The 24,738-nt window shown below is 39.8% G+C and overlaps 1 protein-coding gene across 3 annotated transcripts in view; it reads right to left on the reverse strand.

Annotated features, from left to right (window-relative positions):
- The window catches only part of cdh13 (cadherin 13, H-cadherin (heart)), a 253,180-nt gene extending 229,204 nt beyond the window's left edge, over positions 1-23,976 (reverse strand). For all 3 annotated transcript variants that reach the window (XM_058088198.1, XM_058088197.1, XM_058088199.1), the window contains exon 1: positions 23,724-23,976. In XM_058088198.1, the coding sequence (XP_057944181.1) occupies positions 23,724-23,768 (45 nt within the window). In that variant the 5' untranslated portion in view covers positions 23,769-23,976. The remainder of the gene's footprint in view (positions 1-23,723) is intronic.
- Between the last annotated feature and the right edge of the window lie 762 nt (positions 23,977-24,738).

Consider the following 24,738-nt stretch of genomic DNA (forward strand, 5'->3'; position numbering starts at 1 on the left):
TGTGAAATTGTTTTCTGTGTGTCAGACTATAATGGTAAAACAATAAAAACATTTACTGTAAACACGCTTGGCTTTCTGGAATGGATGAATTGGATTTACATTATTTCTTATGGGAAATAATAATTTGGTTCGACTTTGCTCCAGACCTTCCGGAACAAATGAATGACGCTAACCAAGGTTCCACCGTACATACACTACCGCTCAAAAAAAATGTTTATGAAATTCAGGAAAATTTTTCTTTGGAAAAAAAAAAAAAAGAAATTTGCAAGTGATCCAAAAAAATGTTTATGAAATTCAGGAAAATTTTTCTTTGGAAAAAAAAAAAAAAGAAATTTGCAAGTGATCCAAAAAAATGTTTATGAAATTCAGGAAAATTTTTCTTTGGAAAAAAAAAAAAGAAATTTGCAAGTGATCCAAAAAAATGTTTATGAAATTCAGGAAAATTTTTCTTTGGAAAAAAAAAAAAAAGAAATTTGCAAGTGATCCAAAAAAATGTTTATGAAATTCAGGAAAATTTTTCTTTGGAAAAAAAAAAAAAACATTTGCAAGTGATCCCTGACACACAGAAAACAATTTCACATGTACATGTACATGTACTTGCAAATTTCATGTACTTGCAAATTTCTTTTTTTTTTTTTCAAAGAAAACATTTCCTGAATTTCACAAACATTTTTTTCCATTTCACAAACATTTAAAATGAATCAGATGATTTCCACAGAAGGATGGACATTTTTGCATAGAGGCCTACTATCAACAACTGTCAGTCATCTGCATCAATCTCCTGGTATGGCTGCTAATCATTAAGTTCATCATTTTATAAGGCTAATAGATGATTAGAAAAGCCATCTAAAAATCTAAAACTAAAACTAAAATCTCTTACCATGCTGTTAACTACTCCCTTCAGAGAGCAGCACAAACTGGGTCTAACAAGGACATAAAAACGCTACACACGCCTCACAGGTCGTCACCTGGCAGCTGCACTAAAATAGTAGCTGGACTTCATGGCAGGACTGCCATATCTCAGACTGGACAAAAACATTTCCAAGTGATCCCAAACTTTTGAGCGGTATTGTCCATCCAGGATTACCATGGCAATGATAGCAACTGTGCAAAAAAGCACAATATCTCCGTGAAGCCGCATGTACGTAGAAATAATTGCGTTTTAAGTGACAGAGGAGCAAATAGTTACAAGACAAGCCAAGTGATGAAAGGACGGAAGAGATGAAGCGTAAGATCAGAGAAAACGAGCAGCGACTGAAAGGAAAGGTTCTCTTTTCTAAAGTGAAGCAGCGTTATTTGTCATCATTTCATTGGAAGCCGCCGTTAACACAAAGACAGTGTATTCCTTTTGTTTTAATTCTCTTTTAATTATGTCTGCAGCTGCTCCGCTGCTGTTCTTCTCACATTACCGCATTGAGGATTTCCATCACCGCATCTCGTCTTGCCGTCTTTTCATGAGCTTTCCTGTGTCGATTCTGCCTTTGTGGAAGTTCTCATTTAGAACCCCCAAGTGATATCATGTCCTTTATGTAATGAATGCAAGAAATAAATAAAATATTCCCTCAGACATTTACCATTCACTTCCCACCGCATCTCCTCCTTTCTTCCCTTTTCATCTCTGTGATGTGCTGACAGCATCCATCTCCTTTTATTTTACTTTCTGTCCCTCAAAGTCACATTCTGCCAGTCAAGCTTTGTGGCTGTCTTAGGTTTCACACGTTATTTCATGTCCCGTAAACCTCGTTTTCTTTTCCCACCGACCCGTCTTAGGAGGCCCTTCAGCATCTCATCACCGCTCGCTTTCTGTGCCGCCTCTTTGCCTTCCCCGCTCGCGTTCGTTTTTACCGTCATAGCATGCTTCCTTCATCGCTGTAGGACTGCACACAGAAAGACAGAATACATGCTCTACGCTGAACCAAAGATGTATGTATACTTATTTTACATTTTTTTGCAAGACAAATAGCACAAATAGGTAATGATTCAACTCCACAATAGAGGAGATCATGTTTGGTGCTCCCAAAGATGTATTTATACTTCTTTTACATTTATTTTGCAAGACAAATAGGTGATGATTCAACTCCACAATAGGGGAGATCATGTTTGGTGCTCCCAAAGATGTATTTATACTTTTACATTTTTTTTGCAAGACAAATAGCACAAATAGGTAATGATTCAACTCCACAATAGAGGAGATCATGTTTGGTGCTCCCAAAGATGTTTTTATACTTTTACATTTTTTTTGCAAGACAAATAGCACAAATAGGTAATGATTCAACTCCACAATAGAGGAGATCATGTTTGGTGCTCCCAAAGATGTATTTATACTTCTTTTACATTTTGCAAGACAAATAGCACAAATGGGTAATGATTCAACTCCACAATAGAGGAGATCATATTTGGTGCTCCCAAAGATGTATTTATACTTTTTACATTTATTTTGCAAGACAAATAGCACAAATAGGTGATGATTCAACTCCACAATAGAGGAGATCATGTTTGGTGCTGCCAAAGATGTTTTTATACTTTTACATTTTGCAAGACAAATAGCACAAATAGGTGATGATTCAACTCCACAATAGAGGAGATCATGTTTGGTGCTCCCAAAGATGTTTTTATACTTCTTTTACATTTTTTTTGAAAGACAAATAGCACAAATAGGTGATGATTCAACTCCACAATAGAAGAGATCATGTTTGGTGCTCCCAAAGATGTATTTATACTTCTTTTACATTTATTTTGCAAGACAAATAGGTGATGATTCAACTCCACAATAGGGAAGATCATGTTTGGTGCTGCCAAAGATGTATTTATACTTCTTTTACATTTTTTTGCAAGACAAATGGCACAAATAGGTAATGATTCAACTCCACAATAGAGGAGATCATGTTTGGTGCTCCCAAAGATGTATTTATACTTCTTTTACATTTTGCAAGACAAATAGCACAAATGGGTAATGATTCAACTCCACAATAGAGGAGATCATGTTTGGTGCTCCCAAAGATGTTTTTATACTTTTTACATTTTGCAAGACAAATAGCACAAATAGGTGATGATTCAACTCCACAATAGAGGAGATCATGTTTGGTGCTCCCAAAGATGTATTTATACTTTTTACATTTTGCAAGACAAATAGCACAAACAGGTGATGATTCAACTCCACAATAGAGGAGATCATGTTTGGTGCTGCCAAAGATGTTTTTATACTTTTTACATTTTGCAAAACAAATAGCACAAATAGGTGATGATTCAACTCCACAATAGAGGAGATCATGTTTGGTGCTCCCAAAGATGTATTTATACTTTTTACATTTTGCAAGACAAATAGCACAAACAGGTGATGATTCAACTCCACAATGGAGGAGATCATGTTTGGTGCTCCCAAAGATGTATTTATACTTTTTACATTTTGCAAAACAAATAGCACAAATAGGTGATGATTCAACTCCACAATAGAGGAGATCATGTTTGGTGCTGCCAAAGATGTTTTTATACTTTTACATTTTTTTTGCAAGACAAATAGCACAAATAGGTGATGATTCAACTCCACAATAGAGGAGATCATGTTTGGTGCTCCAAAAGATGCATTTATACTTCTTTTACATTTTTTTTGCAAGACAAATAGCACAAATAGGTGATGATTCAACTCCACAATAGAAGAGATCATGTTTGGTGCTTCCAAAGATGTATTTATACTTCTTTTACATTTTGCAAGACAAATAGCACAAATGGGTAATGATTCAACTCCACAATAGAAGAGATCATGTTTGGTGCTCCCAAAGATGTATTTATACTTTTTACATTTTGCAAGACAAATAGCACAAATAGGTGATGATTCAAATCCACAATAGAGGAGATCATGTTTGGTGCTCCCAAAGATGTATTTATACTTCTTTTACATTTATTTTGCAAGACAAATAGGTGATGATTCAACTCCACAATAGGGGAGATCATGTTTGGTGCTCCCAAAGATGTATTTATTCTTCTTTTACATTTATTTTGCAAGACAAATAGGTGATGATTCAACTCCACAATAAAAGAGCTCATGTTTGGCGCAGTTTTAAGCTAAAAAAAATGCAGCTCAGCATGCTTCTCTACCATAGAAATACATGCTCCGCAGCAACCAGGAAGTGAAAAGGTTAACAGGAGGTTTGAAATACCATTATAAAGCAAAGTAGTGGGATTCAACTGGCAATGCGGCGAGGGATTACTGTATCACATATCAACACATTTTCATTAAAAACGACCTCTAAAAATTGACACTCATTTTAATTTCCATTTTATGTGATAAGACAAAGCAGAACAGGATGTGGCAGCAATCGTGTATTTTACCGTTGCCGTGTTTGGACTTGTTCTTGTGTGATGGTTAATCTCCTTTCTCACTTCCCGAGTCGTCCGCCATCGCAGGTTGCTGAAGAAAGGCGCTAATGCTCTCCAATCACGACTACAAAGTCCAATCTTTCTACCCAAAGAGAGATTCTTATCCAGCGGGATAGCAAGAAGATTGCTTTAAATTGTTCTGTGTCCACATTGGCTAAAAGGCGGTGTCGATACCCTGCTCGCTTGCAGGCCAAAGACACAAACTCTCAACGTCATACATCTTATTATATTTATTAAAATGTGACTAAAATGGATGTGAAATCAAATGAATGAGACTTTTAGACTGCAGGACATGACTTAACCGGCTGATATAACACCTACTATGTCCATGTTTTCACAGGGAAAATGGATTTATGACGGAATGTCACCATTGGAATGATGAGTATACAATAGCTAAACACACAAGGAGTATAAGTAGAATGTCATCCATCCGGCCGACTGCTTTATGAATTATAAAATTCCACAAAGTAAATAGCAAGACATCTTGACCTTTCATTCATTTTCTACCGCTTATCCTCACGGGGGTCGCAGGGGTCCACTCTGGACTGGTGGCCAGCCAATCACAGGGCACATATAGACAGTCAAACAACCATTCACACTCACATTCATACCAATTTCCTTGATTAACCTAGCATGTTTTTGGAATGTGGGAGGAAACCGGAGTACCCGGACAAAACCCACGAACATGCAAACTCCACACAAAGATGGCCGAGGGTGGAATCAAACTCGGATCTGCGTGCTAACCACTCATCGACCGTGCAGCCCACATCTAGACCTACTGAAATAAAAAAATAATAAACGTTCTAAACCAAAGCGACATGAGCAATGGACCTTTTTATATTCCTTAGCGTGTGTGGGAACTGCTAATAAAATTCAGCAAGACAGCCTATAAAATCGGGCTGACCGGTGACGTATCAATAAAACGTATCAATAAAAACATTAGAATCTTTTCAGTGAGTTGGAAATAAGAACCTTTTTTCTTTCTGTCGCATGACTGAAAATGTTGGAAAAAATTAACCTGCAGTACTTGACGTACATATACAGTATTTTCTCCTGTGTTGCTAACATGTACCCGTTAGCTCCATAGTCAATGCCTTATATCCATCCATCCCGTTTCTATACTGCACTAGACACCATTCCCAGGAAGTCGAAGTACGCGGACAAAACATTAGAAGAGAACATGGAAACTCCATACAAATTTGGCTCTACCGATTGTGAGGCAAACAAGCGTTTATTCAGTCGTTGCCTTTCCATGCCGTTGGTCCTCGTAGGGTTATGCTGGAGCCTATGGTACACCCAGGACCGATCGCCAGCCAATTAGTGTCCAATGAACCCAACATGCATATGTTTGGAATCAATTGGGTAGGTAATCAATAAATCAATTAATTGCACGAATAAAAACAGTTTTGTTGGCCTCATAGCGTATATTGACATGAGCATCCATGTTTGTCTTCTTCCTTTTGCTCTCAGGCTGGAAATTATACTCCAAAAGAGGCAAACCCAAATGGAAATGGTGTCTGATAAGATCTGGTCTATCTGGCCTCCTCATAGTTTTTTTTTTTTTTTTTGGGGGGGGGGGGTGTTGGCTTTTTTTGTGTATGAACACAGTGAGTGGTTATCAGTGATGATAACCCCCAAAGGAGCAAGGGCTCTACTCCAAGTCTCTGTGCTTCTCATCCAGTATCTAGGAGCGAGTCCGGCCCCCCTAAGGAGGGAACTCATCGTTCTTTCGGTCATGACCTAAATCTCACGACCATAAGAGAGCGTAGGAACATAGTTTGACCGGTAAATTGACAGCTTTCTTTCTTTCTTTCTTAATTTATTTCAGACATGCATACTATGTTACATTATTCTTTCTCACATATACACTTACAATATCTATTTATATATATATATATATACACATATATATATATATATATATATATATATATACATATACATACACATACACACATATCTACATACATATATATATACACATACACATACATGCATACACACAACACCTCATTACTACACATGTCTGAAAAGGAGCAGGAAGAAGCAAAGCTTATTAAATCCTACCCCTTCTCCACGCCATAGCAGTTACCAATTCAATAAGTTTTTTTTTTTTTTTTTCACACATATAATCACAGAATCTTACATAAGACAAACAACAAAAGAAGAGTGGGAACATCGGACACCCCAGCAAAACCCCAGGACATTGCTGAAGCACACCACCAACCCCGCCAGTCAACCCACCTGGCCCCGACCCCCCTAGCCCCTGAATGCACCCACCGAGTGCCCAGCACCCCAGCAGTCCCCGCACACCCCGCTGCCCTCCAATAAGAAGCCATTTTAGCTGGACCCACAATTATGTGTGATCCCTGGGCGGGCCTACATTTGCATGGATTGTTTGTTCTGTTATCCAACAGACCTCTTCCTCGTGCCACAGACATGTTACCAACATGTGGTCAACGTGACACCCGATGTCCAACCATCATTTACCTCAGTATTGTGAGGCCACATGGAATGCTCCCATAAGAAGCACCCACCAAGCCCGGGCGCCCACAGCTGTTTGTTGACCGATACCGAATCCGCATCACTACGGACGCTACATCCTATAACCTAAACGCAGTAATGACTATTTTCACGTGTATCCCGATTGTTGAAATGAAGCAATTATACGTATTGTCAATATTTATGTCGCTGTTGGAGTTTCCTGTATGTACATCAAACAGGAAGAAGCAGTTTATTCCCGAGAGCTGTTGGTAAACGAGACCGAGCACGGAGGCAATATGCACTTTGAAGTGAAGTTCCAATCTGTACCCAAGCGCCGCGGATGCCGGATGATACAAGAACCGCCGACGAGATGAGCGACAGTCGCAGGTGAAACGAGGTGAAGGAATACATGGGAATCGAATATAGGCGCCGCTTTCGAGACAATTTGTCATTCTACTCGGCAACCTGTGAACACTCACGCCGAATGAATATTCATGCCAAGTGGAAAGGGTCGTTCACTCTTGTCCTCCCATCAGTCGGGAAAAAAAATCTCCACGTGAGAAATGAGTCTGTCAGGAGCCATTTTAAAGCCACAACTCAGCGACCCCCGTCCGCACGTTAGCGTTGCCACAGAGCTCCATCTTCGCTAATTCTCCCATCTTTCCTTTTCAGCAACCTTTCTCTCTCTCCGTGCGCATCACCTTTTCCGACCATATGCTCATTACTCCTACTTGTCTGGAGCGCTATTGTCTCCTCTTTTTATCCGTCTTCTTCTCTCTGCATATTTATGCTCATGGACTAAAGTGAGGTGCTGAACGGACACGTAGGGAATGAAGAGTAGCCGGATGCTGCATGATCATTTTTCCTTTTGAGGTTCTGTCATGAGACAGCTTTTTTCCAAATGAGAAATATCGAGAGCCTGCTGACCAACTGCATCTGGTCTGGGAGCTGCAAGGCCTCGGACTGGACGTTATTGCAGAGAGTGGTGAGGACGGCGGAGAAGATCATCGGGACCCAGCTCCCCCCCCATTAAGGACATAGCAAACAGCCGGTGTGTATCTAGAGCCCATCGGATCTGCTCTGACCCCACACACCCCCAGCATGGACTGTTCTCTCGCCTGGCGTCGGGGTGAAGGCTCTGCAGCATCCGCTGTAGGACGACCAGGTTCAGAGACAGCTACTTCCCCCTGGCCATCTGACTGCTCAGTGCCAAATAAGCCCCTCTACCTTTACTTACATTATTATTATTTATTTTAATTATTTGGGCAATTTACTGTTCACGCTGCACTTTACATTATGTTGTTCATATTTGGTGTCTATTCTATCTATTTATTCTCCACATTACTATTATTATTATTATTATTTATTACTTATCTTCTTTTGTGTCTGTTATTAGGTTCAGAGACAGCTACTTCCCCCTGGCCATCAGACTGCTCAATGCCAAATAAGCCCCTCTATCTTACTTACATTATTATTATTTATTTTAATTATTTAAATTATTTGGGCAATTTACTGTTCACGCTGCACTTTACATTATGTTGTTCATATTTGGTGTCTATTTATTCAACACATTATTATTATTGTTATTATTTATTATTACTTATCTTCTTTTGTGTCTGTTATTATATGGGAGCCAGGCAACGACATTTCGTTGGCAATTTCACTACTGTGTTTTTGTGCAATGACAATAACGGAAGTCTATCTATCTATCATGTGATGCCCTTAATTAGCACTGTACAAACATAAGGAAAGCAAACAATAACAACAGAAACGGTTGACTAGCATGTTGACTACCATAGATTAAATGAAAAAGAGAAGTGTGAGGCTGTAAAAAAGATGCACACAAAAAGGGAAAGCGGGGTCATAACACAGTCCATATTTTCCGAATAATATAATGGAACAAATGAAATGTTAATTAGATTCATGGCGACACATTTTTCCAGGTGGATGACCGTGGGGACATGAAAAGGCCACATTTTGCAGTCAGGGTCAGTTGGTAAGAATATAAAATTCCCCGTTTTATCATCGGAGAATGAAGCTTTTTCAGGCAAAAATATGTTAATTTTATCATAATATTAGCGGATTACAGAAGCACAGTCACAAACAAGCAGCCTCCTTCAGGATCGGATTAGTCCAGGGGTGGGCAAACTACGGCCCGGGGGCCACATGCGGCCCACCAAGCGTTTGAATCCGGCCCGCCAGTTGCTTTCTAACTTTTAACATACGTACATGCTGGCAACATGACGTGCAAGTCGGATGTCTTATTCAGTAAAAAAAAATATTAAAATAAAAAAATAAAAAATTAGTTTGTAGTTTGATGTGGTCTGATGTTTAAAATGCTCCAAAAAAAGATATATGGAACATATTTAAAACATATATCTAATAGTCTGACACTTTTACAGATAAAATTATACAAATAGGTAAATAAATAAATATATAATATAATATATTAAATATAATATAATTGATATATATAATATAATTAATAATAATCATATAATTATAATATATATAGATTAAATATAATATAATAAATAAAATTGGACAAATAATTCAAGGTGGACTGTTAAAATTATAAGCATATGCATATATACAAATAGAATATATACAAATAAATAAAATATATAAATAATGAATATATAAAAATATAAAGATAATAAATATATAATATAATTAATATATATATTAAATATAATAAATAAATAAAATTAGACAAATAATTCAAGGTGGACTGTTAAAATTATAAGCATATGCATATATACAAATAGAATATATACAAATAAATAAAATATATAAATAATGAATATATAAAAATATAAAGATAATAAATATATAATATAATTAATATATATATTAAATATAATAAATAAATAAAATTAGACAAATAATTCAAGGTGGACTGTTAAAATTATAAGCATATACATATATACAAATAGAATATATACAAATAAATAAAATATATAAATAATGAATATATAAAAATATAAAGATAATAAATATATAATATAATTAATATATATATTAAATGTAATAAATAAATAAAATTAGACAAATAATTCATGGTGGACTGTTAGAATTATAAGCGTAAAATAGTGTGTGTTATAAAAATATATATTCTGCCCCCCCCCCCCCCCGCACAGTTTTGTTAACTCAATGCGGCCCACGAGTCCAAAAGTTTGCCCACCCCTGGATTAGTCAGTTATTCGGTCATCAATATCAGTAGTCTCCACTCCTTTGTTTGTGTTCTGTACTCTTTTTGCTTATAAGGGTCATGTACTCAAGTACTCAGACTCAGTACAGTATAGTACTGAGTACTATATATACAGTATATATAGTATACTATATACAGTATAGTATAGTATAGAGTTGACGAAGGATGAGCGATGGGATAGTTGCTGACACAAATGACACGAAAAACAAAGGAAACCGTCAAAAACAAGCAAAACGAGTGATGAAAAAAACTGTGAAATACGACAAAGTTCTACTGTGAATGTGGTCGGAAATGAGAATATGTCAATCATGTCAATCATTAACACTATTTTTGAGACTCACACAGACGCAGCAAGTTATTCCTCTAATTTCACGGTTGCTACTAGCCAAACTGGGGCCCTGTTTTAGGATCTTACTGACACATTCAACTTTGACCTGAATTAATTGTTCAATGCATATTTTTTGTATAAAATAATGAATTAACAGATTTAAAAAAAAAAAACTGTCCAGGTCTGGGATCAAAACAGCAAAGGGAGCAGCTGTACCATTACACCACCGTAATGTAATGACAGGGGAGTTGGAGAATTGCCTTCTTTGGTGTGTGCGATCAATCACAGCAACAGTGCTAACCCCGACGATCAGGTGATTGTATGCAGAACGCTGGTGCCAGCAACCCATACATTGGTTTGTACAAATTAAGAAATATTACATTATATGGTATCCCATATGGTATCATCTCAACCTAAGGAGCTTGAAAAAGTCCATTGAAGATGTCAGTCGTGAGTAGAAGCAAGTAGAGTGAAGTAGGTACCATGGGAAAAAGAAGCAGGATAAAAATGGAGTCTGCGTCTTCCCGACAGCACTCATCTTGAACACCTTTACCATTTCCTCCCTTCAACAGACGGCGTGGACGAGCCCCGTCATGCGTGAACTCTGTACAGCGGCGAATAACCGCGGGATGGCAACAAATGAGCTGAGTGATGGACAACAGATCACCAACGTCTCTCATACTCCAAAATGTGTGTCACAGAATTCCTACAACTCTCCGGAGGCAATTAAAGTGCAGGAAACAGAACTTATACGTAGTACACCGGAATGTCTCGACTTCCCAAGTCACCTCCGATATGACCTGTCAGGAACTTCAAACAAAACGACAAGAAATGCAATCCGTTTGAGTACATCACTTGACGTTCGGATGCGTTTATCGTTTATGAAGATGTCAATCGTACGCCGTCTCATCTAGGCAAACGTTTTAATGTCTGTTCCCACTCCAGCGTCATAGCCTCTTGACTGAACTTGTTTCAACAAGCGTGGAACAGCTGAGGCAGCTTCCACCTACATGCTGAAAAAGTACCTAAGCCTCTTAACATTGTAATGAAGCGTCACTCTTTTGGATCAAAGTCTATGAAAAGTTATTTTGGAAATGTGTTTCAGATGTACTTCATTGAATTTGGACACGTTTACATGAGTTTTTCTCGTTCCGAATGACCTTTCCGAAAACAATGGTATACATGGAAAGGAATATTCCAATCTCCTGCTGTAATCCAACAGAATAGTCAACGGGGCATGCCCAGTAAAACGTAAACATCAACATCCCGTGATACCGACTTCCCCTTGTCGGAATAACTCCGTATTACCAGTTTTTCCTTCATCCAGTCTTGAAATTTAATTTGGATCCAAACCAAAGTTTGCTTAGCAGTCCAGTGCCGATTGCCGGCCTCCATTTTTAAAAGTGACGAACATCCGGAGTTGCGTGTTACGTCATATCTGAGCATGCGCTGAAAGAACGCACCCGGGATAAATTGAAACGGGAAAAGATCAAATTCAATCTTGCTAATATTTTATAATTAAACTCGGGACATGTTTTATATAGATATATAATTTCTTTTTAAAAACTGAGTTGTGGACTCCTATTGAGCAGTTTCACACGACAACCAGCCCAGATCTTTCTACAGCTTCCGGAATCTGCACCTATTCCAGTTGTATTTCTTTAGCTTTCGTGCTTTCCGCGAATTTATTCCACCCACGACCCGCCTCAGATTCTGCCCACTCCGCTGTGGTTCGTCACATTCCCAAGTGCTTCAGAAGACTACTAAAACTCTGATAAACTCGCTGATAGTGGTGGAAAATTCCGCTCCCTTTATGCACACTCTATAATGCTACACAGACAAGCGCTTTTGTTGATTCTGTTCCACAGGTGGCGCTAATGCACACCAAAGCTGCTTGCCAACCGGCAATAAATAACAGAAGAAGAAAAACACCAGGAAGAAGAACGCGGGTACAAGATACCTCAATCGGATTGGGGAAAGGAATATTCCACCCCCAGGAATCCCGTTATATATTCATTGGGATTGGCACTTTTCTTTGGGAATGAGGCGTATACAAAGGTTACATTCTTTCCCTTTGAGCAAATAAAGCCAATAAAATTGGAATATTTGGGTCCATGTATACGTGGATAGTGTTAGTGTTTATCTTTTACAGATGTTTGACGAGGTTGGCAGTGGAAGCATGCACCCCCACTGTGCTTCGGTATTTCTTCATGTCAGGTACCGGGTAAAATCGGCTTTGTTCCGTGTTCCGTTGCAGCGTTTCTTTCCATGCATGCGTTTTCCAACATGTTTTTGCCCCGTCGGCTACTGTAATTTCCTGTTCAGAAATGAACTTCGGTCTTTCATAAATTGTTCTTATCTGCGTCATCTGAGTGAATAATGAATTTGGTGAATGAAGTCTGACCCAAGCGTATACGTAGATCCATCATCCCCGTGACGGCACACGATTAGAAAGACTAGGGAGGTAACACCGGGTCAATGAGCTCATCTATCTTTAATGCCCGGTTATTTTTTTATTCAGATTTAACATCCGGTATTTTGTCGGAGTATATAATCACGGTAGGGCGACTGCATTTAGAGTCGAAGAAACCATGAACAATCATGGTTTCGTTTGTGAGCCAGAGTCAGTTCAAGAGTCACGGCCATCGATCAATGCTATAATAAATATAACGGTTTCTGTGCAACACAAATAAATCAGGATATAACTTTATTCGAGGGTCATTCAGTTATTGCTGACGACTCCAGATGAAGTTTTTGTGACCTAAATTCCAATTCCGGATCCGTGCAGTACATTTTTTTTTAATTATACCAGCCCGTTTCGGTAATTCAGGCGGCACATGGCATTGGTGCGTTTCTCCTGGCGGGACTTTTATGCAAAGCGTAAAGTCTTCTTTAAAGTTGGACCGGCTGGAACGCTAAATGCTCTGATAACGGCCACCGAGTGCGACTATGGAAAAACCAAGGCACGCGTACGAGGACCACCTCAGCGGAAAATTGCGTCCAGTAAAGCGTTCACGGAGGATAGAGGACAAGAAATGTAATCTAATGAAAATCAAATCTATTCAGTGCAGTGCTGAGATCATTATTACGGGACTGTACTACGCTGAGAGGTTGTGGTACTATGTCTATTACAATATTTCATTTCTTCTAAATTTCAATGTAATCCTTATTGTTGGAGATCAGTGCGCTCAGACAAAATACTAGAGGTGTACAACCTGTTTACCGAGATCCCTTTAGGTACCCTGTCCTGTACACGGTTAGCATGTTGACCCCCGTGTTTAACATACTACACATTCTCAGTCATTTCATATGAAGTCCCACAATAACATGGAATGTGTGTACTTCAACTACCTTCCCACAGCCAGGGGCGTCACTAAATTCTGAGTACAGGGGGGTCTTAGCCCCCCTGAAGATGCACAGGATATGAATGAATGTAGTAGACAATAAAAAAAATCAAAATATCCAAATAAGGAACAAGAATTGGGATTGAACTTTGACACTTTTGGACAGATTTAGTAGAGATACTCAATAGTTTTAGGCCACCATTAAATATACACAAGTACACACAATTTATACTGCAAAACTGCTGCTCAAACTCTGCAACTATTTGTTGTCAATCATATAATTATTATTATATTATTCATTAGCCTATTATTATTACTATTATTATTCTTCTGATTATTACTAGTAGTAGTAGTAGGCTAGTATTAGCCTGCTTATTGGCTTGCTTATTAGCCTGCTTTTGCCCTATCATATAAAATTTGTAAAAAAAAAAAAAAAAATTGTAAAAAAAAAAATCTATAAAAAATTAAAAAAAAATAAATAGAAAATATACAATTATTTAGGGTCCCTTAAGAACATTTTGAAAAATTCTAAAATAGGACCTGCACCAACATTTCACTGTATTTTTGGAGGATTATTAACATGTATGAGTGAGCGGGAGGACAAAAAGGCAACAAGACTGAGAAAAAAAAACGCTCTCAGTGATGCAACATCATGTTCCCTGCAAAGTAAACAAAAGACAAACAGGAGAGAAGCACATTATAGTTGATTAATTAGCGCTGCTTTAATCAGCAGTAAACAACTTCAGGATAAAGTACAGTGTTAGCGTGTTGGGGTAGACTCCAGCTCACCTGTGAACGAGTGGAATGTACGGATTTTAACGCTATATCTTTAAAAGAGTCCTACGGCATCAGACAAAGCACCATAATGCCCATCATCAGTTGCAGGCTAATGTTTGCTTTCATTTCTCACATGCTGACACCAAGTTGGAAAACGCACAGCTAATTGAGAGCCGCATGCATATGTACTGATATACTGCTGTGTATGCTCATCTTGCGGCTCTTTTTCCCTGACGGGCACATTTAGGGCTTTAAATTACTGCAATACACATACATGGACATGCAAGTAAACACAACATTTGCACCCTCAAAAGTGCATTTCAGCGTGGGAATGTCTTGGAATAATAACTGGCACTTTGTCGCCATCTAGGCAGCAGCAGCGGTATTGCATGCAAGGCAAAGAAGACGCCTCCGCGTGAATAGGAGCAATGTTATGATATCATGAAAAGTACATAAATAACTATTAGATTCCAAAACTTTGAGCCAAAGTAACACTAGAGAGAGTAAAGTATCAGCTCTAACGACAAGAGGATGGGATTGCTTCACAGTCACACCTTCTGAAGCAGTGACGTTGCGAAAAATGCAAAAGTGGGTCTGATGTCTTCAAACGCATCACGGTCACATTTGCATTAGAACTAAAGCGGCAAACTGCAGCTTTAAAGTCAAAATGATAATAATAATTCTCATGATTATCGTTGGCTTTAAAGACAAAGTAACATTATTGATACCGAAGAAACAATAATAATAAAGTATAATAAAGAAAAAAAAAATAAAGACTTTTTTTCAGCATTTGCACTTGAGATGAACCGTGAATCATCTGCTAAGTGACACACTCCACAGCATTTGATACGGAATAGAGGATTAATGGGAGGAAAATTGAACAATCAAAGTAGATTAGATCAAGATGAGTGGCATACAATGCAAGTGCACCAACGGGACCAGCAGGACCAGGAAGTCCAAAACTTTGGAGGAGAATCCCATCCTAATATTTGTGACTTTGACTTATTTTTTGGTCAATTCCTATCATCATCTGTGATTGGCTGGCGACCAGTCCAGGGTGTACAACGCCTCTCGCCCGAAGTCAGCTGGGATAGGCTCCAGCACCCCACCCTGCTCCACCACTCCAGGTCTTCCACCTCGTAGTCTCGTTCATAAGAGATTCTATCAATTATTCCAGCAGGCAGCGTTAGCAAGTCGAGCTAGGGAGCACCCAAGACACACTACAAAGAACCCTTAGAAGAAATACCCCCCCGGGGGTGCCCCAGAGGTGGGAAGGATGAGCACCCCAAAAATGACAGATATTCTGGTATGAACCGACGAGAATGTTCAATCAACAATCAAAAACCTGACAGGTCTGAAGGCAACACCAGACCAAGATGGGCTCCTTGAGGAGGTTATGTATGCAAGGCACGGTGTGCCTGTGCGGCACCTGATGAGGCAAGGCGGGGGGGACACCCCGCAGTGCCCAGAACCTCTAAACACCAGAGCTACACTTCAAAGCAAACCATCAAAATATCGTCTGATTTTGTGTCCTACTACGAAAACAAGTGCTAATAGTTGATGTTGGAGGAACCAAATGAAATGTAGACCAGAAGCAACATCTCAGACCGGTATCAAGACGACTTTTCCAAACTGACGCAAACCTGATGTGGGTTGCAGGGGGTTTTGCATTTGGGACTCCTGGGAATCTGTCAGCTACACAGGCAAAGGTCCATGAAGAACATCATGGAAGCTGCTGGAAAGGCTTCATTGTGGCTTTGGTTGAGGGGGACTGCATGGCGTAGCGTGCTACCTGGACCCAAGTCGGGGCCTGACCACCCCTGGTTGGGTCACTCAGTTGAGGGTGACCCGAAACCTCAAATAAGCAACCTCAAAAGGTAGTCCAGTCCATATTTTGTACCTTTTCCGTAAAAAAAAAAAAAACACCATTGTGTGATTTCTACCAAGTGTCTCACGATGAAAGACATTTTCACAAAAAGGTACGCCACACCAGGAACGGGACACTACATGGTCAGGGTTTAATTCATCTGGTATTTCTCCATTATCTGCAAAACTACTCTTGTGCTGGAAAAGGAACCCTGCGGTACGAGCTCTTCTACATGAATAGACCCACTGTGTTGCTGGCAGCTTTACACACACACACACACACACACACACACAAACACACACAACACAGCATAGAGAGTCATCACAATCACGCTGCAAAATAAGCACAGCACCTGCCAAATGAAAAGTTGAGAGTACATATCGGGATGTGGAAAGGAGACAGGCTAACAGAGTGGGTGAACGCCTCATGAATATGTGCCGTGGATTACATTACAGCGAGTGTTTGTCACAGAGGAGGCTGCAGCAGACAAACTGCCAGACAGCGGAAAGGAGTGTGAAGCAAGCAAGCGTCGCTGGCTCGTACGCTGGAGAGATTTTCAGAGGATTACTTTTTTTTTTTTTTTTTTTTTTTTTTTTTTTACACCTGTGTCACCTTTATCGGAACGCTTGTCTGACAACACAACCGACAGGAGGACAATGACCCCAGATGAAAGCATGATCAACCGGCGTTTCTCTGCTGCGTCCTTCACACTCCAATGTAGTCCAATCCTCCACGTCCTATCCTAGCCACTCACAAATAAGCCATTAATCCACTCGGGGGTTTTCTTTGTTTTTTTTTTTTTTCTCTCACTTGGCATGTTTTACGATGTCCATTGGCGTTTTGCATAATTAGGCCGCTTATAACGAATGCAGGCAGATTCTAATGGAATGCTAAGGGGACATATTTACTTTAATTACTACTCTCACTATCTTCATCCCTCATCCTCCGCTCATCCGCATCCCCCCGCCCCCCAGGAGAGGAGCGTGGTGGCTTTGTCAAAGGGTACAAGACTGAGAAGTCGTTTTTTTTTTTTTTTTTTCCCCTTCAAAAGGTCACACCCTGCCACTGTTGAGTTTAAGAAAGTGTTTGACCTTATAGCCTATCACAGCTCACTGAAGCTCAAGCACATTCCCAAGGGAACCTGCTGATAAACAATGGCCGACTAGTGAAGACTCTGGCTTTAAAGGAAAAAACTTGGAAAACTGTAAATGCTAAAAGCCAACTTGGATGTGCAAAAATGGATGCGATTAATCAATCAATTGATCTGCTGGTCAACTAATGTCTTGAAGTAACCGAAAATAAGTGTTGGCTGCAACCAGGAGAGGAGCTGCTAATAGATGTGCAACAATTAATCAATGATTAATCAGTCATCCAATTCATCGACAACAATCCAAACCTTTTAATATTGTAAATATCCTCTCATTCTATTCTTTAAATTTACTTAATCATCCATTAAAAGCGGAGTAATTAGCTTTGTTTTGTGTGTGGCCAAACTGTGTTAATTAATTAAGAAATACAGTCGCCTGCTGATGACATCATAGATGGGGCAATGAAGCTGTTTCCATGTATTGATGTATTAGCACGCTAAAAGGACACTAACAAGGATGTTTTGTCATTTTTAAAAAAATGTTAAGAACATATCCGGACTGGGGCTGCACGGCGGTCGAGTGGTGAGCTAGGAGACCCGAGTTCAATCCCACCCTCGGCCATCGGGTACATGCTAACATGCTAAGTTAATTCTCACTTTCTACCACTTATCCTCACAAGGGTCGCGGAGGGTGCTGGAGCCTATCCCACCTGCCTACCGGTCACATATAGACCAAACAGGGCACATATAGACAAACAACCATTCACACTCACATTCATTCCTATGGACAATTTGGAGTGGCTAATTAACCTAGCATGTTTTTGGAATGTGGGAGGAAACCGGAGATGGCCGAGGGGGGAATTGAACTCGGGTCTCCTAGCTGTGAGGTCTGCACGCTAACCACTAGCAGCCGCTAGGTTAATTATTCATTCATTCATTCATTCATTTTCTACCGCTTTTTCCTCACGAGGGTCGCGGGGGTGCTGGAGCCTATCCCAGCTGTCTTCGGGCGAGAGGCGGGGTACACCCTGGACTGGTCACATATAGACCATACAGGGCACATATAGACAAACAACCATTCACACTCACATTCATACCTATGGACAATTTGGAGTGGCTAATTAACCTAGCATGTTTTTGGAATGTGGGAGGAAACCGGAGATGGCCGAGGGGGGAATTGAACTCGGGTCTCCTAGCTGTGAGGTCTGCACGCTAACCACTAGCAGCCGCTAGGTTAATTATTCATTCATTCATTCATTCATTTTCTACCGCTTTTTCCTCACGAGGGTCGCGGAGGGTGCTGGAGCCTATCCCAGCTGTCTTCGGGTGAGAGGCGGGGTACACCCTGGACTGGTCACATATAGACCATACAGGGCACATATAGACAAACAACCATTCACACTCATATTCATTCCTATGGACAATTTGGAGTGGCTAATTAACCTAGCATGTTTTTGGAATGTGGGAGGAAACCGAGGGGGGAATTGAACCCGGGTCTCCTAGCTGTGAGGTCTGCACGCTAACCACTAGACAGCCGCTAGATTAATTAGCCACTCCAAATTGTCCATAGGTATGAATGTGAGTGTGAATGGTTGTTTGTCTACATGTGCCCTGTGATTGGCTGGACCCCGTCTCTCGCCCGAAGACAGCTGGGATAGGCTCCATCACCCCCTGTGAGGATAAGCGGTAGAAAAAGAATGAATGAATGAACATCCGGACTGTTTCCTGGTTCCTACTAGACATGGAACTGTCCATTGTACTTATTGGTGTATTCCAATGTAACTAGTATGCATGGTGAAAATGAATTCAACTAATTCCCCTTAGCACTGCTAGGAATGGCGTCTTAACTGATTTTCTTGTTTCCGTGTATATATAGTATGTGAACGAGGGAGCTGAAAGAGTGAAAGAAATCATTCCAGCATAATGAATGGCGCGTCCCATTAGTGTCATCATTAGCCTTTGCAGCTCATCATACAGTTCCTGTGCAACCAGTTGGCATTATATAAAAAAAAAAGCACTCAGTAACAGACGGATGGCAGGTCTGAATGGACACTTCCCACATACCGGCGGTCTCGGGGAGGGATAAAAGGCCAGAGGAGGACCCGCTTGGGAAAATGGATTCATTGTGACCTGTCACGGACATGGCATGCACACATGGATGAAGTGCGAAGAGGGGAGACTGCGGGAAAGCGGGGGGGGTGTAGATAGTAGCGTATGGACTGATATTGGCTCACGGTAGCAAAGAAACGTATATGCTACATATATGTGCTAATTCTACATATATGTGCTACATACTGGAAGTTCCCAGCAGCAAATCAATAATAAAAATGTTCAATTTTAACAATTTAGTTGGCGTGGATCCATTAAAGTAAACTTGGCGTGACTTTGTCGGCCTCCATTGGTAATCGTTTTCCTTATTTAATGGTCCGTGTACTTCTAATGTACTATATTGCTTGTGATGTAGTTTTGATTTACTGCGGGTGTTTTCTATTCAGCGTGGGTGGATTGATTTGTCGACGCTTGCGTAATCGTCATTAATCAGTGTTTTGTTAAGAGGTCAGGCTTTTATTGATCGCTTTGATATCAAATCTATAAATCCGATTGTTAAACTTTAAAAGATGCATGATTCCAATATGATTTGTGGGGAATTGGCATGTTCTCCCATGGATTTTTTCCGAGTTTCCTCCCACGGTCTCACCCATGATGTTTTCTTTTTAATGGTCTACCTGTGTGAGGGAAATATTTTCAGTATACGCGGTACTTTGTTTATGTCCCCGACCATGTCGGCTTCATCTGAAGTAAAAGCGTTTGAACCTCACTTCCCTCGTGACATCGCTCATTTCCCTCTCTCACTCCGCCTGCAGCTCCTTAAACGGGACCTCTAGCAGGTCATTGAGCATCGTGCCAATAAAATCCAAATCTTCACACATATATATATATTCCCCGGGTGCAAGTCCAAGATTTAAACTGTGATTAAAATCATGAACTCGACAAAATATGAAACATTAATGGAGTAGACAAGGTGGACAAAGAGAAGAAATGAAAGTGGCGAGGTGGGGGGGGGGGGGGGGGAAGATTCTTACACCTGCAGCTCCCATCTGCGCGGATCGTTTACTGAAAGTACTGCACATGGTGAGAATACGCAGGAATTAATTTGGAAAAATCACAGATTTATAGCTAGGGATGGGGGGGGGGGGTGATGCTGATGATGCTGATGATGCTGTGTCGGGCTTATTGGGACTTCTGGCTCCCTCAGATTCTATAAATAAGATGCCTTTGATCCACTTTTGACTACCCGGTATTGATATGGGATTCGGAGAGGAGAAGACAACAGGTTTGCAATCCTGCTGCGAGTATTTGCATGTGTTTTGATAACATACATGCAAAAATATGACAATGGAGTCCGTTTGAATGATTGCGTCCGTGTAACCAACTTATATTGACTCGTGAATTACGCCACTTAATCAAGCCGTTTCTATTTACAGTCTAGCGAGACACAATAGTCGGCCTAAAAATGATGCCGCTGGTGCAACGCGCTGCAAGCGAGGGATCCCGAGGTACATTTCACTGCATGTTGGATGAGCGGAAAAAAAGTCTTGCTCGGAAGCCTTTAGAACCAAAAACGGCTCAGTGGTGCAAAATATAACTGCAATAATAAATTGTAACTAAAGTAAGCAGTGGTTAGTGCGCACGGATCACAGCTGGGAGACCCGAGTTCAATTCTGTGTTGAGTTTGCATGTTGGTAATGGTAAAATTTCATTTGAACATGCATCAGATTACAATTGAATGCATCACATAATCAGTTCCCAGTTCCACATGTCCAAAAGGAGTAGGAAGAAGCAAAGCTTATTAAATCCTACCCCTCCATTTGGTACTTTTACTATCACTAACTGTTACATTTGTTCACTTCCTGCTTTCCTAATATAGTTTGTTTTTTTTGGTTTAATTTTTATTTTTTATTTGATTTTATTTTAAGCTTATTTTAAGCTTATTTAATCCTACCCCTCCATCTGGTACTTTTACAATCACTAACTGTTACATTTGTTCACTTCCTGCTTTCCTAATATAGTTTTAGTTTTGTTTTGTTTTTTAATTTTATTTTAAGCTTATTTTAAGCTTATTTTAAGCTTATTTTAAGCTTATTTTAAGCTTATTAAATCCTACCCCTCCATTTGGTACTTTTACAATCACTAACTGTTACATTTGTTCACTTCCTGCTTTCCTAATATAGTTTTAGTTTTTTTTGTTTTAATTTTTATTTTTTATTTGATTTTATTTTAAGCTTATTTTAAGCTTATTTTAAGCTTATTAAATCCTACCCCTCCATTTGGTACTTTTACAATCACTGACTGTTACATTTGTTCACTTCCTGCTTTCCTAATATAGTTTTTTTTTTTTTAATTTTTATTTTTTATTTTATTTTATTTTAAGCTTATTTTAAGCTTATTAAATCCTACCCCTCCATTTGGTACTTTTACAATCACTGTTACATTTGTTCACTTCCTGCTTTCCTAATATAGTTTTAGTTTTTTTTGTTTTAATTTTTAGTTTTTATTTAATTTTATTTTAAGCTTATTTTAAGCTTATTTTAAGCTTATTAAATCCTACCCCTCCATTTGGTACTTTTACAATCACTAACTGTTACATTTGTTCACTTCCTGCTTTCCTAATATAGTTTTAGTTTTTTTGTTTTAATTTTTATTTTTTATTTGATTTTATTTTAAGGTTATTTTAAGCTTATTAAATCCTACCCCTCCATTTGGTACTTTTACAATCACTAACTGTTACATTTGTTCACTTCCTGCTTTCCTAATATAGTTTTAGGTTTTTTTTGTTTTAATTTTTATTTTTTATTTAATTTTATTTTAAGCTTATTTTAAGCTTATTAAATCCTACCCCTCCATTTGGTACTTTTACAATCACTAACTGTTACATTTGTTCACTTCCTGCTTTCCTAATATAGTTTTAGTTTATTTTGTTTTAATTTTTATTTTTTATTTGATTTTATTTTAAGCTTATTTTAAGCTTATTAAATCCTACCCCTCCATTTGGTACTTTTACAATCACTAACTGTTACATTTGTTCACTTCCTGCTTTCCATAATACATTTTTTTTATTTTGTAATTTTTGTCCTGTACCGAAGTACGAGGTGATATGACCATAAAATGACGTTATGTGTACCATAGTAACTGTCCATGGTAATGTTCTCACTAGGTTAATTAGCCACTCCAAATTGTCCATAGGTATGAATGTGAGTGTGAATGGTTGTTTGTCTATATGTGCCCTGTGATTGGCTGGCCACCAGTCCAGGGTGGACGCCACCTTTTGCCTGAAGACAGCTGGGATAGGCTCCAGCACCCCTGCGAATCTCGTGAGGATAAGCGGTAGAAAATGAAGGAAAAATTTTGAAATTGGGTCCCTGGGGTCTGATGGAAAAAAAAAAATTTTATTAATTTTTGGGAATTCCTGACTTTCCCGCTGCTCCACGGCGCCCCAGTTGGGTACTATGACATTAGCATGTAAACATGTTTCACTGATATCTCCATAGTATCATTAGCAAGGTGCAAACAGGACAACCCGATACTTTGACTAAAAAGTTCTTTTCCACCCCCGCCTCACATTAACAGTGCTCCAGTCCAACAATTTAGGGGTGGTGGGGGTTATTCTCTACAGCTTCCATAATAAGATCAGATCAAACAGGCGAGCGGCGCCATCACAGCGGGAAATTAAGTCTTTATTCGGCGTCCCCTGAGACGGTTTCTGCAAGGAGTGAATCAAATACCCGAGGGAAGGCAGCAAAGCTATAAATGCCCCCTTACTTCCTTACTTCCTTACTTTCTGCTTCTTTTGACAGCACCACCGCCTCACTCACTTGGGCTTTCTTGTTCCTCCATGACACACACACACACACACACACACACACACACACACACACACACACACACAGCAAAGAAACGTTCAAGTCGGTGTCTGAGTGGAATATAGATGCGGCTGAGGAACAGACTTGGACTCTATGCTCATGTATCTGCTGTTTATAGAAGGAGGAGGAGGAGGAGGACAAATGGAAGGAAGTCATGCAGACCAGCAAAGGTGACATCATCTGCATGAACCTGCTGTGACCGTGGGAACTTGCATGGCTCAAAAGCACTCAAAAAGACAGACATCGGGTTTCGTGCATGGCCATATTCCACTCAAAAACTTGCAAAGCCGCGACTGACGACAAGAGTGACACAAACGACGCTCTTACCTGCTGGAGGAGGAACAGCAAAAAAATGCGGACTCCGGTCTCCATCGTGTTCGGTGTGGATGTGTCACGCGTGGAACGGAAACGGGCTCAGGACAGGGCGACGGAGGCAGCCTGTGCTCTGCTCATAATTCCACGGTTCGAGCGCCGGGGTGAAGAGCGACGAGACTCGGATCGGATCGGATCGCAGTGCGCGCCGCCAGCTGCCAACCTGTACCCGATGCCGCCGCACTGAGACCGGCTGGATGGAGTTGAGGCAGACCACCACCAACGGATTTATGAAGGGGGGGGAGGAGGAGAGAAGGAGGCGGAGAGATGGAGGAGGTGGGGGGGGGGGGGTGTCGAACGCGGACTCCTCTCCACAGCTAATGTGGCAACGTGACATTTATTTATTCAAAGAATGTTTTCCTTCACTCTTAAAAATAAACATTTTAAATAGCCTTCTTATTTTCCATGCAGGAGAGACGGCTAGACAGGGGCGGTCATCACAGCTTTGAGTGAGGGGCGCCTTAAGGGCACCCCCCCTAAGAATAATACTTTTACTGGAAGATGCGGGTTCTAAATGAACCAAATGGGTAAAAAAATCAGTTTTCTCTCGGGTGGATATTTTTAGTCACCAAGAATGAATCCACACAGCAAGCCACCGATGTCAGAATGTGGAGGAAGACGTGAACCGTTTGGAGGCATGCTCAAGGGCACCTCGGCAGTAATCAGTAATAAGACTATGTACAAGTAAAGTAGTCCCATCCATACATTTTCCATACTAGTTTACGTCATTGGACACATGGACAAACATCCGTCCAAAAATCCATAAATTTACACAAATAAAGTTGTACATTTACAAAATACAAAAAGTAGTGATCTTTTTTTTAGAAAAAGTCCAAATATTTCTGAGAATACAGTTGTAAATTTATGAGGGGAAAAAAGCTATCAATTTACACAAATAAAGTTGTAAATTTATAATATATAAAAAGGAGTGAATTTATGACAAAAAAGTCCTAATATTTCTGAGAATAAA

Source organism: Doryrhamphus excisus, chromosome 11, assembly GCF_030265055.1.
Source record: "Doryrhamphus excisus isolate RoL2022-K1 chromosome 11, RoL_Dexc_1.0, whole genome shotgun sequence".
Taxonomy (NCBI): Eukaryota; Metazoa; Chordata; class Actinopteri; order Syngnathiformes; family Syngnathidae; genus Doryrhamphus; species Doryrhamphus excisus.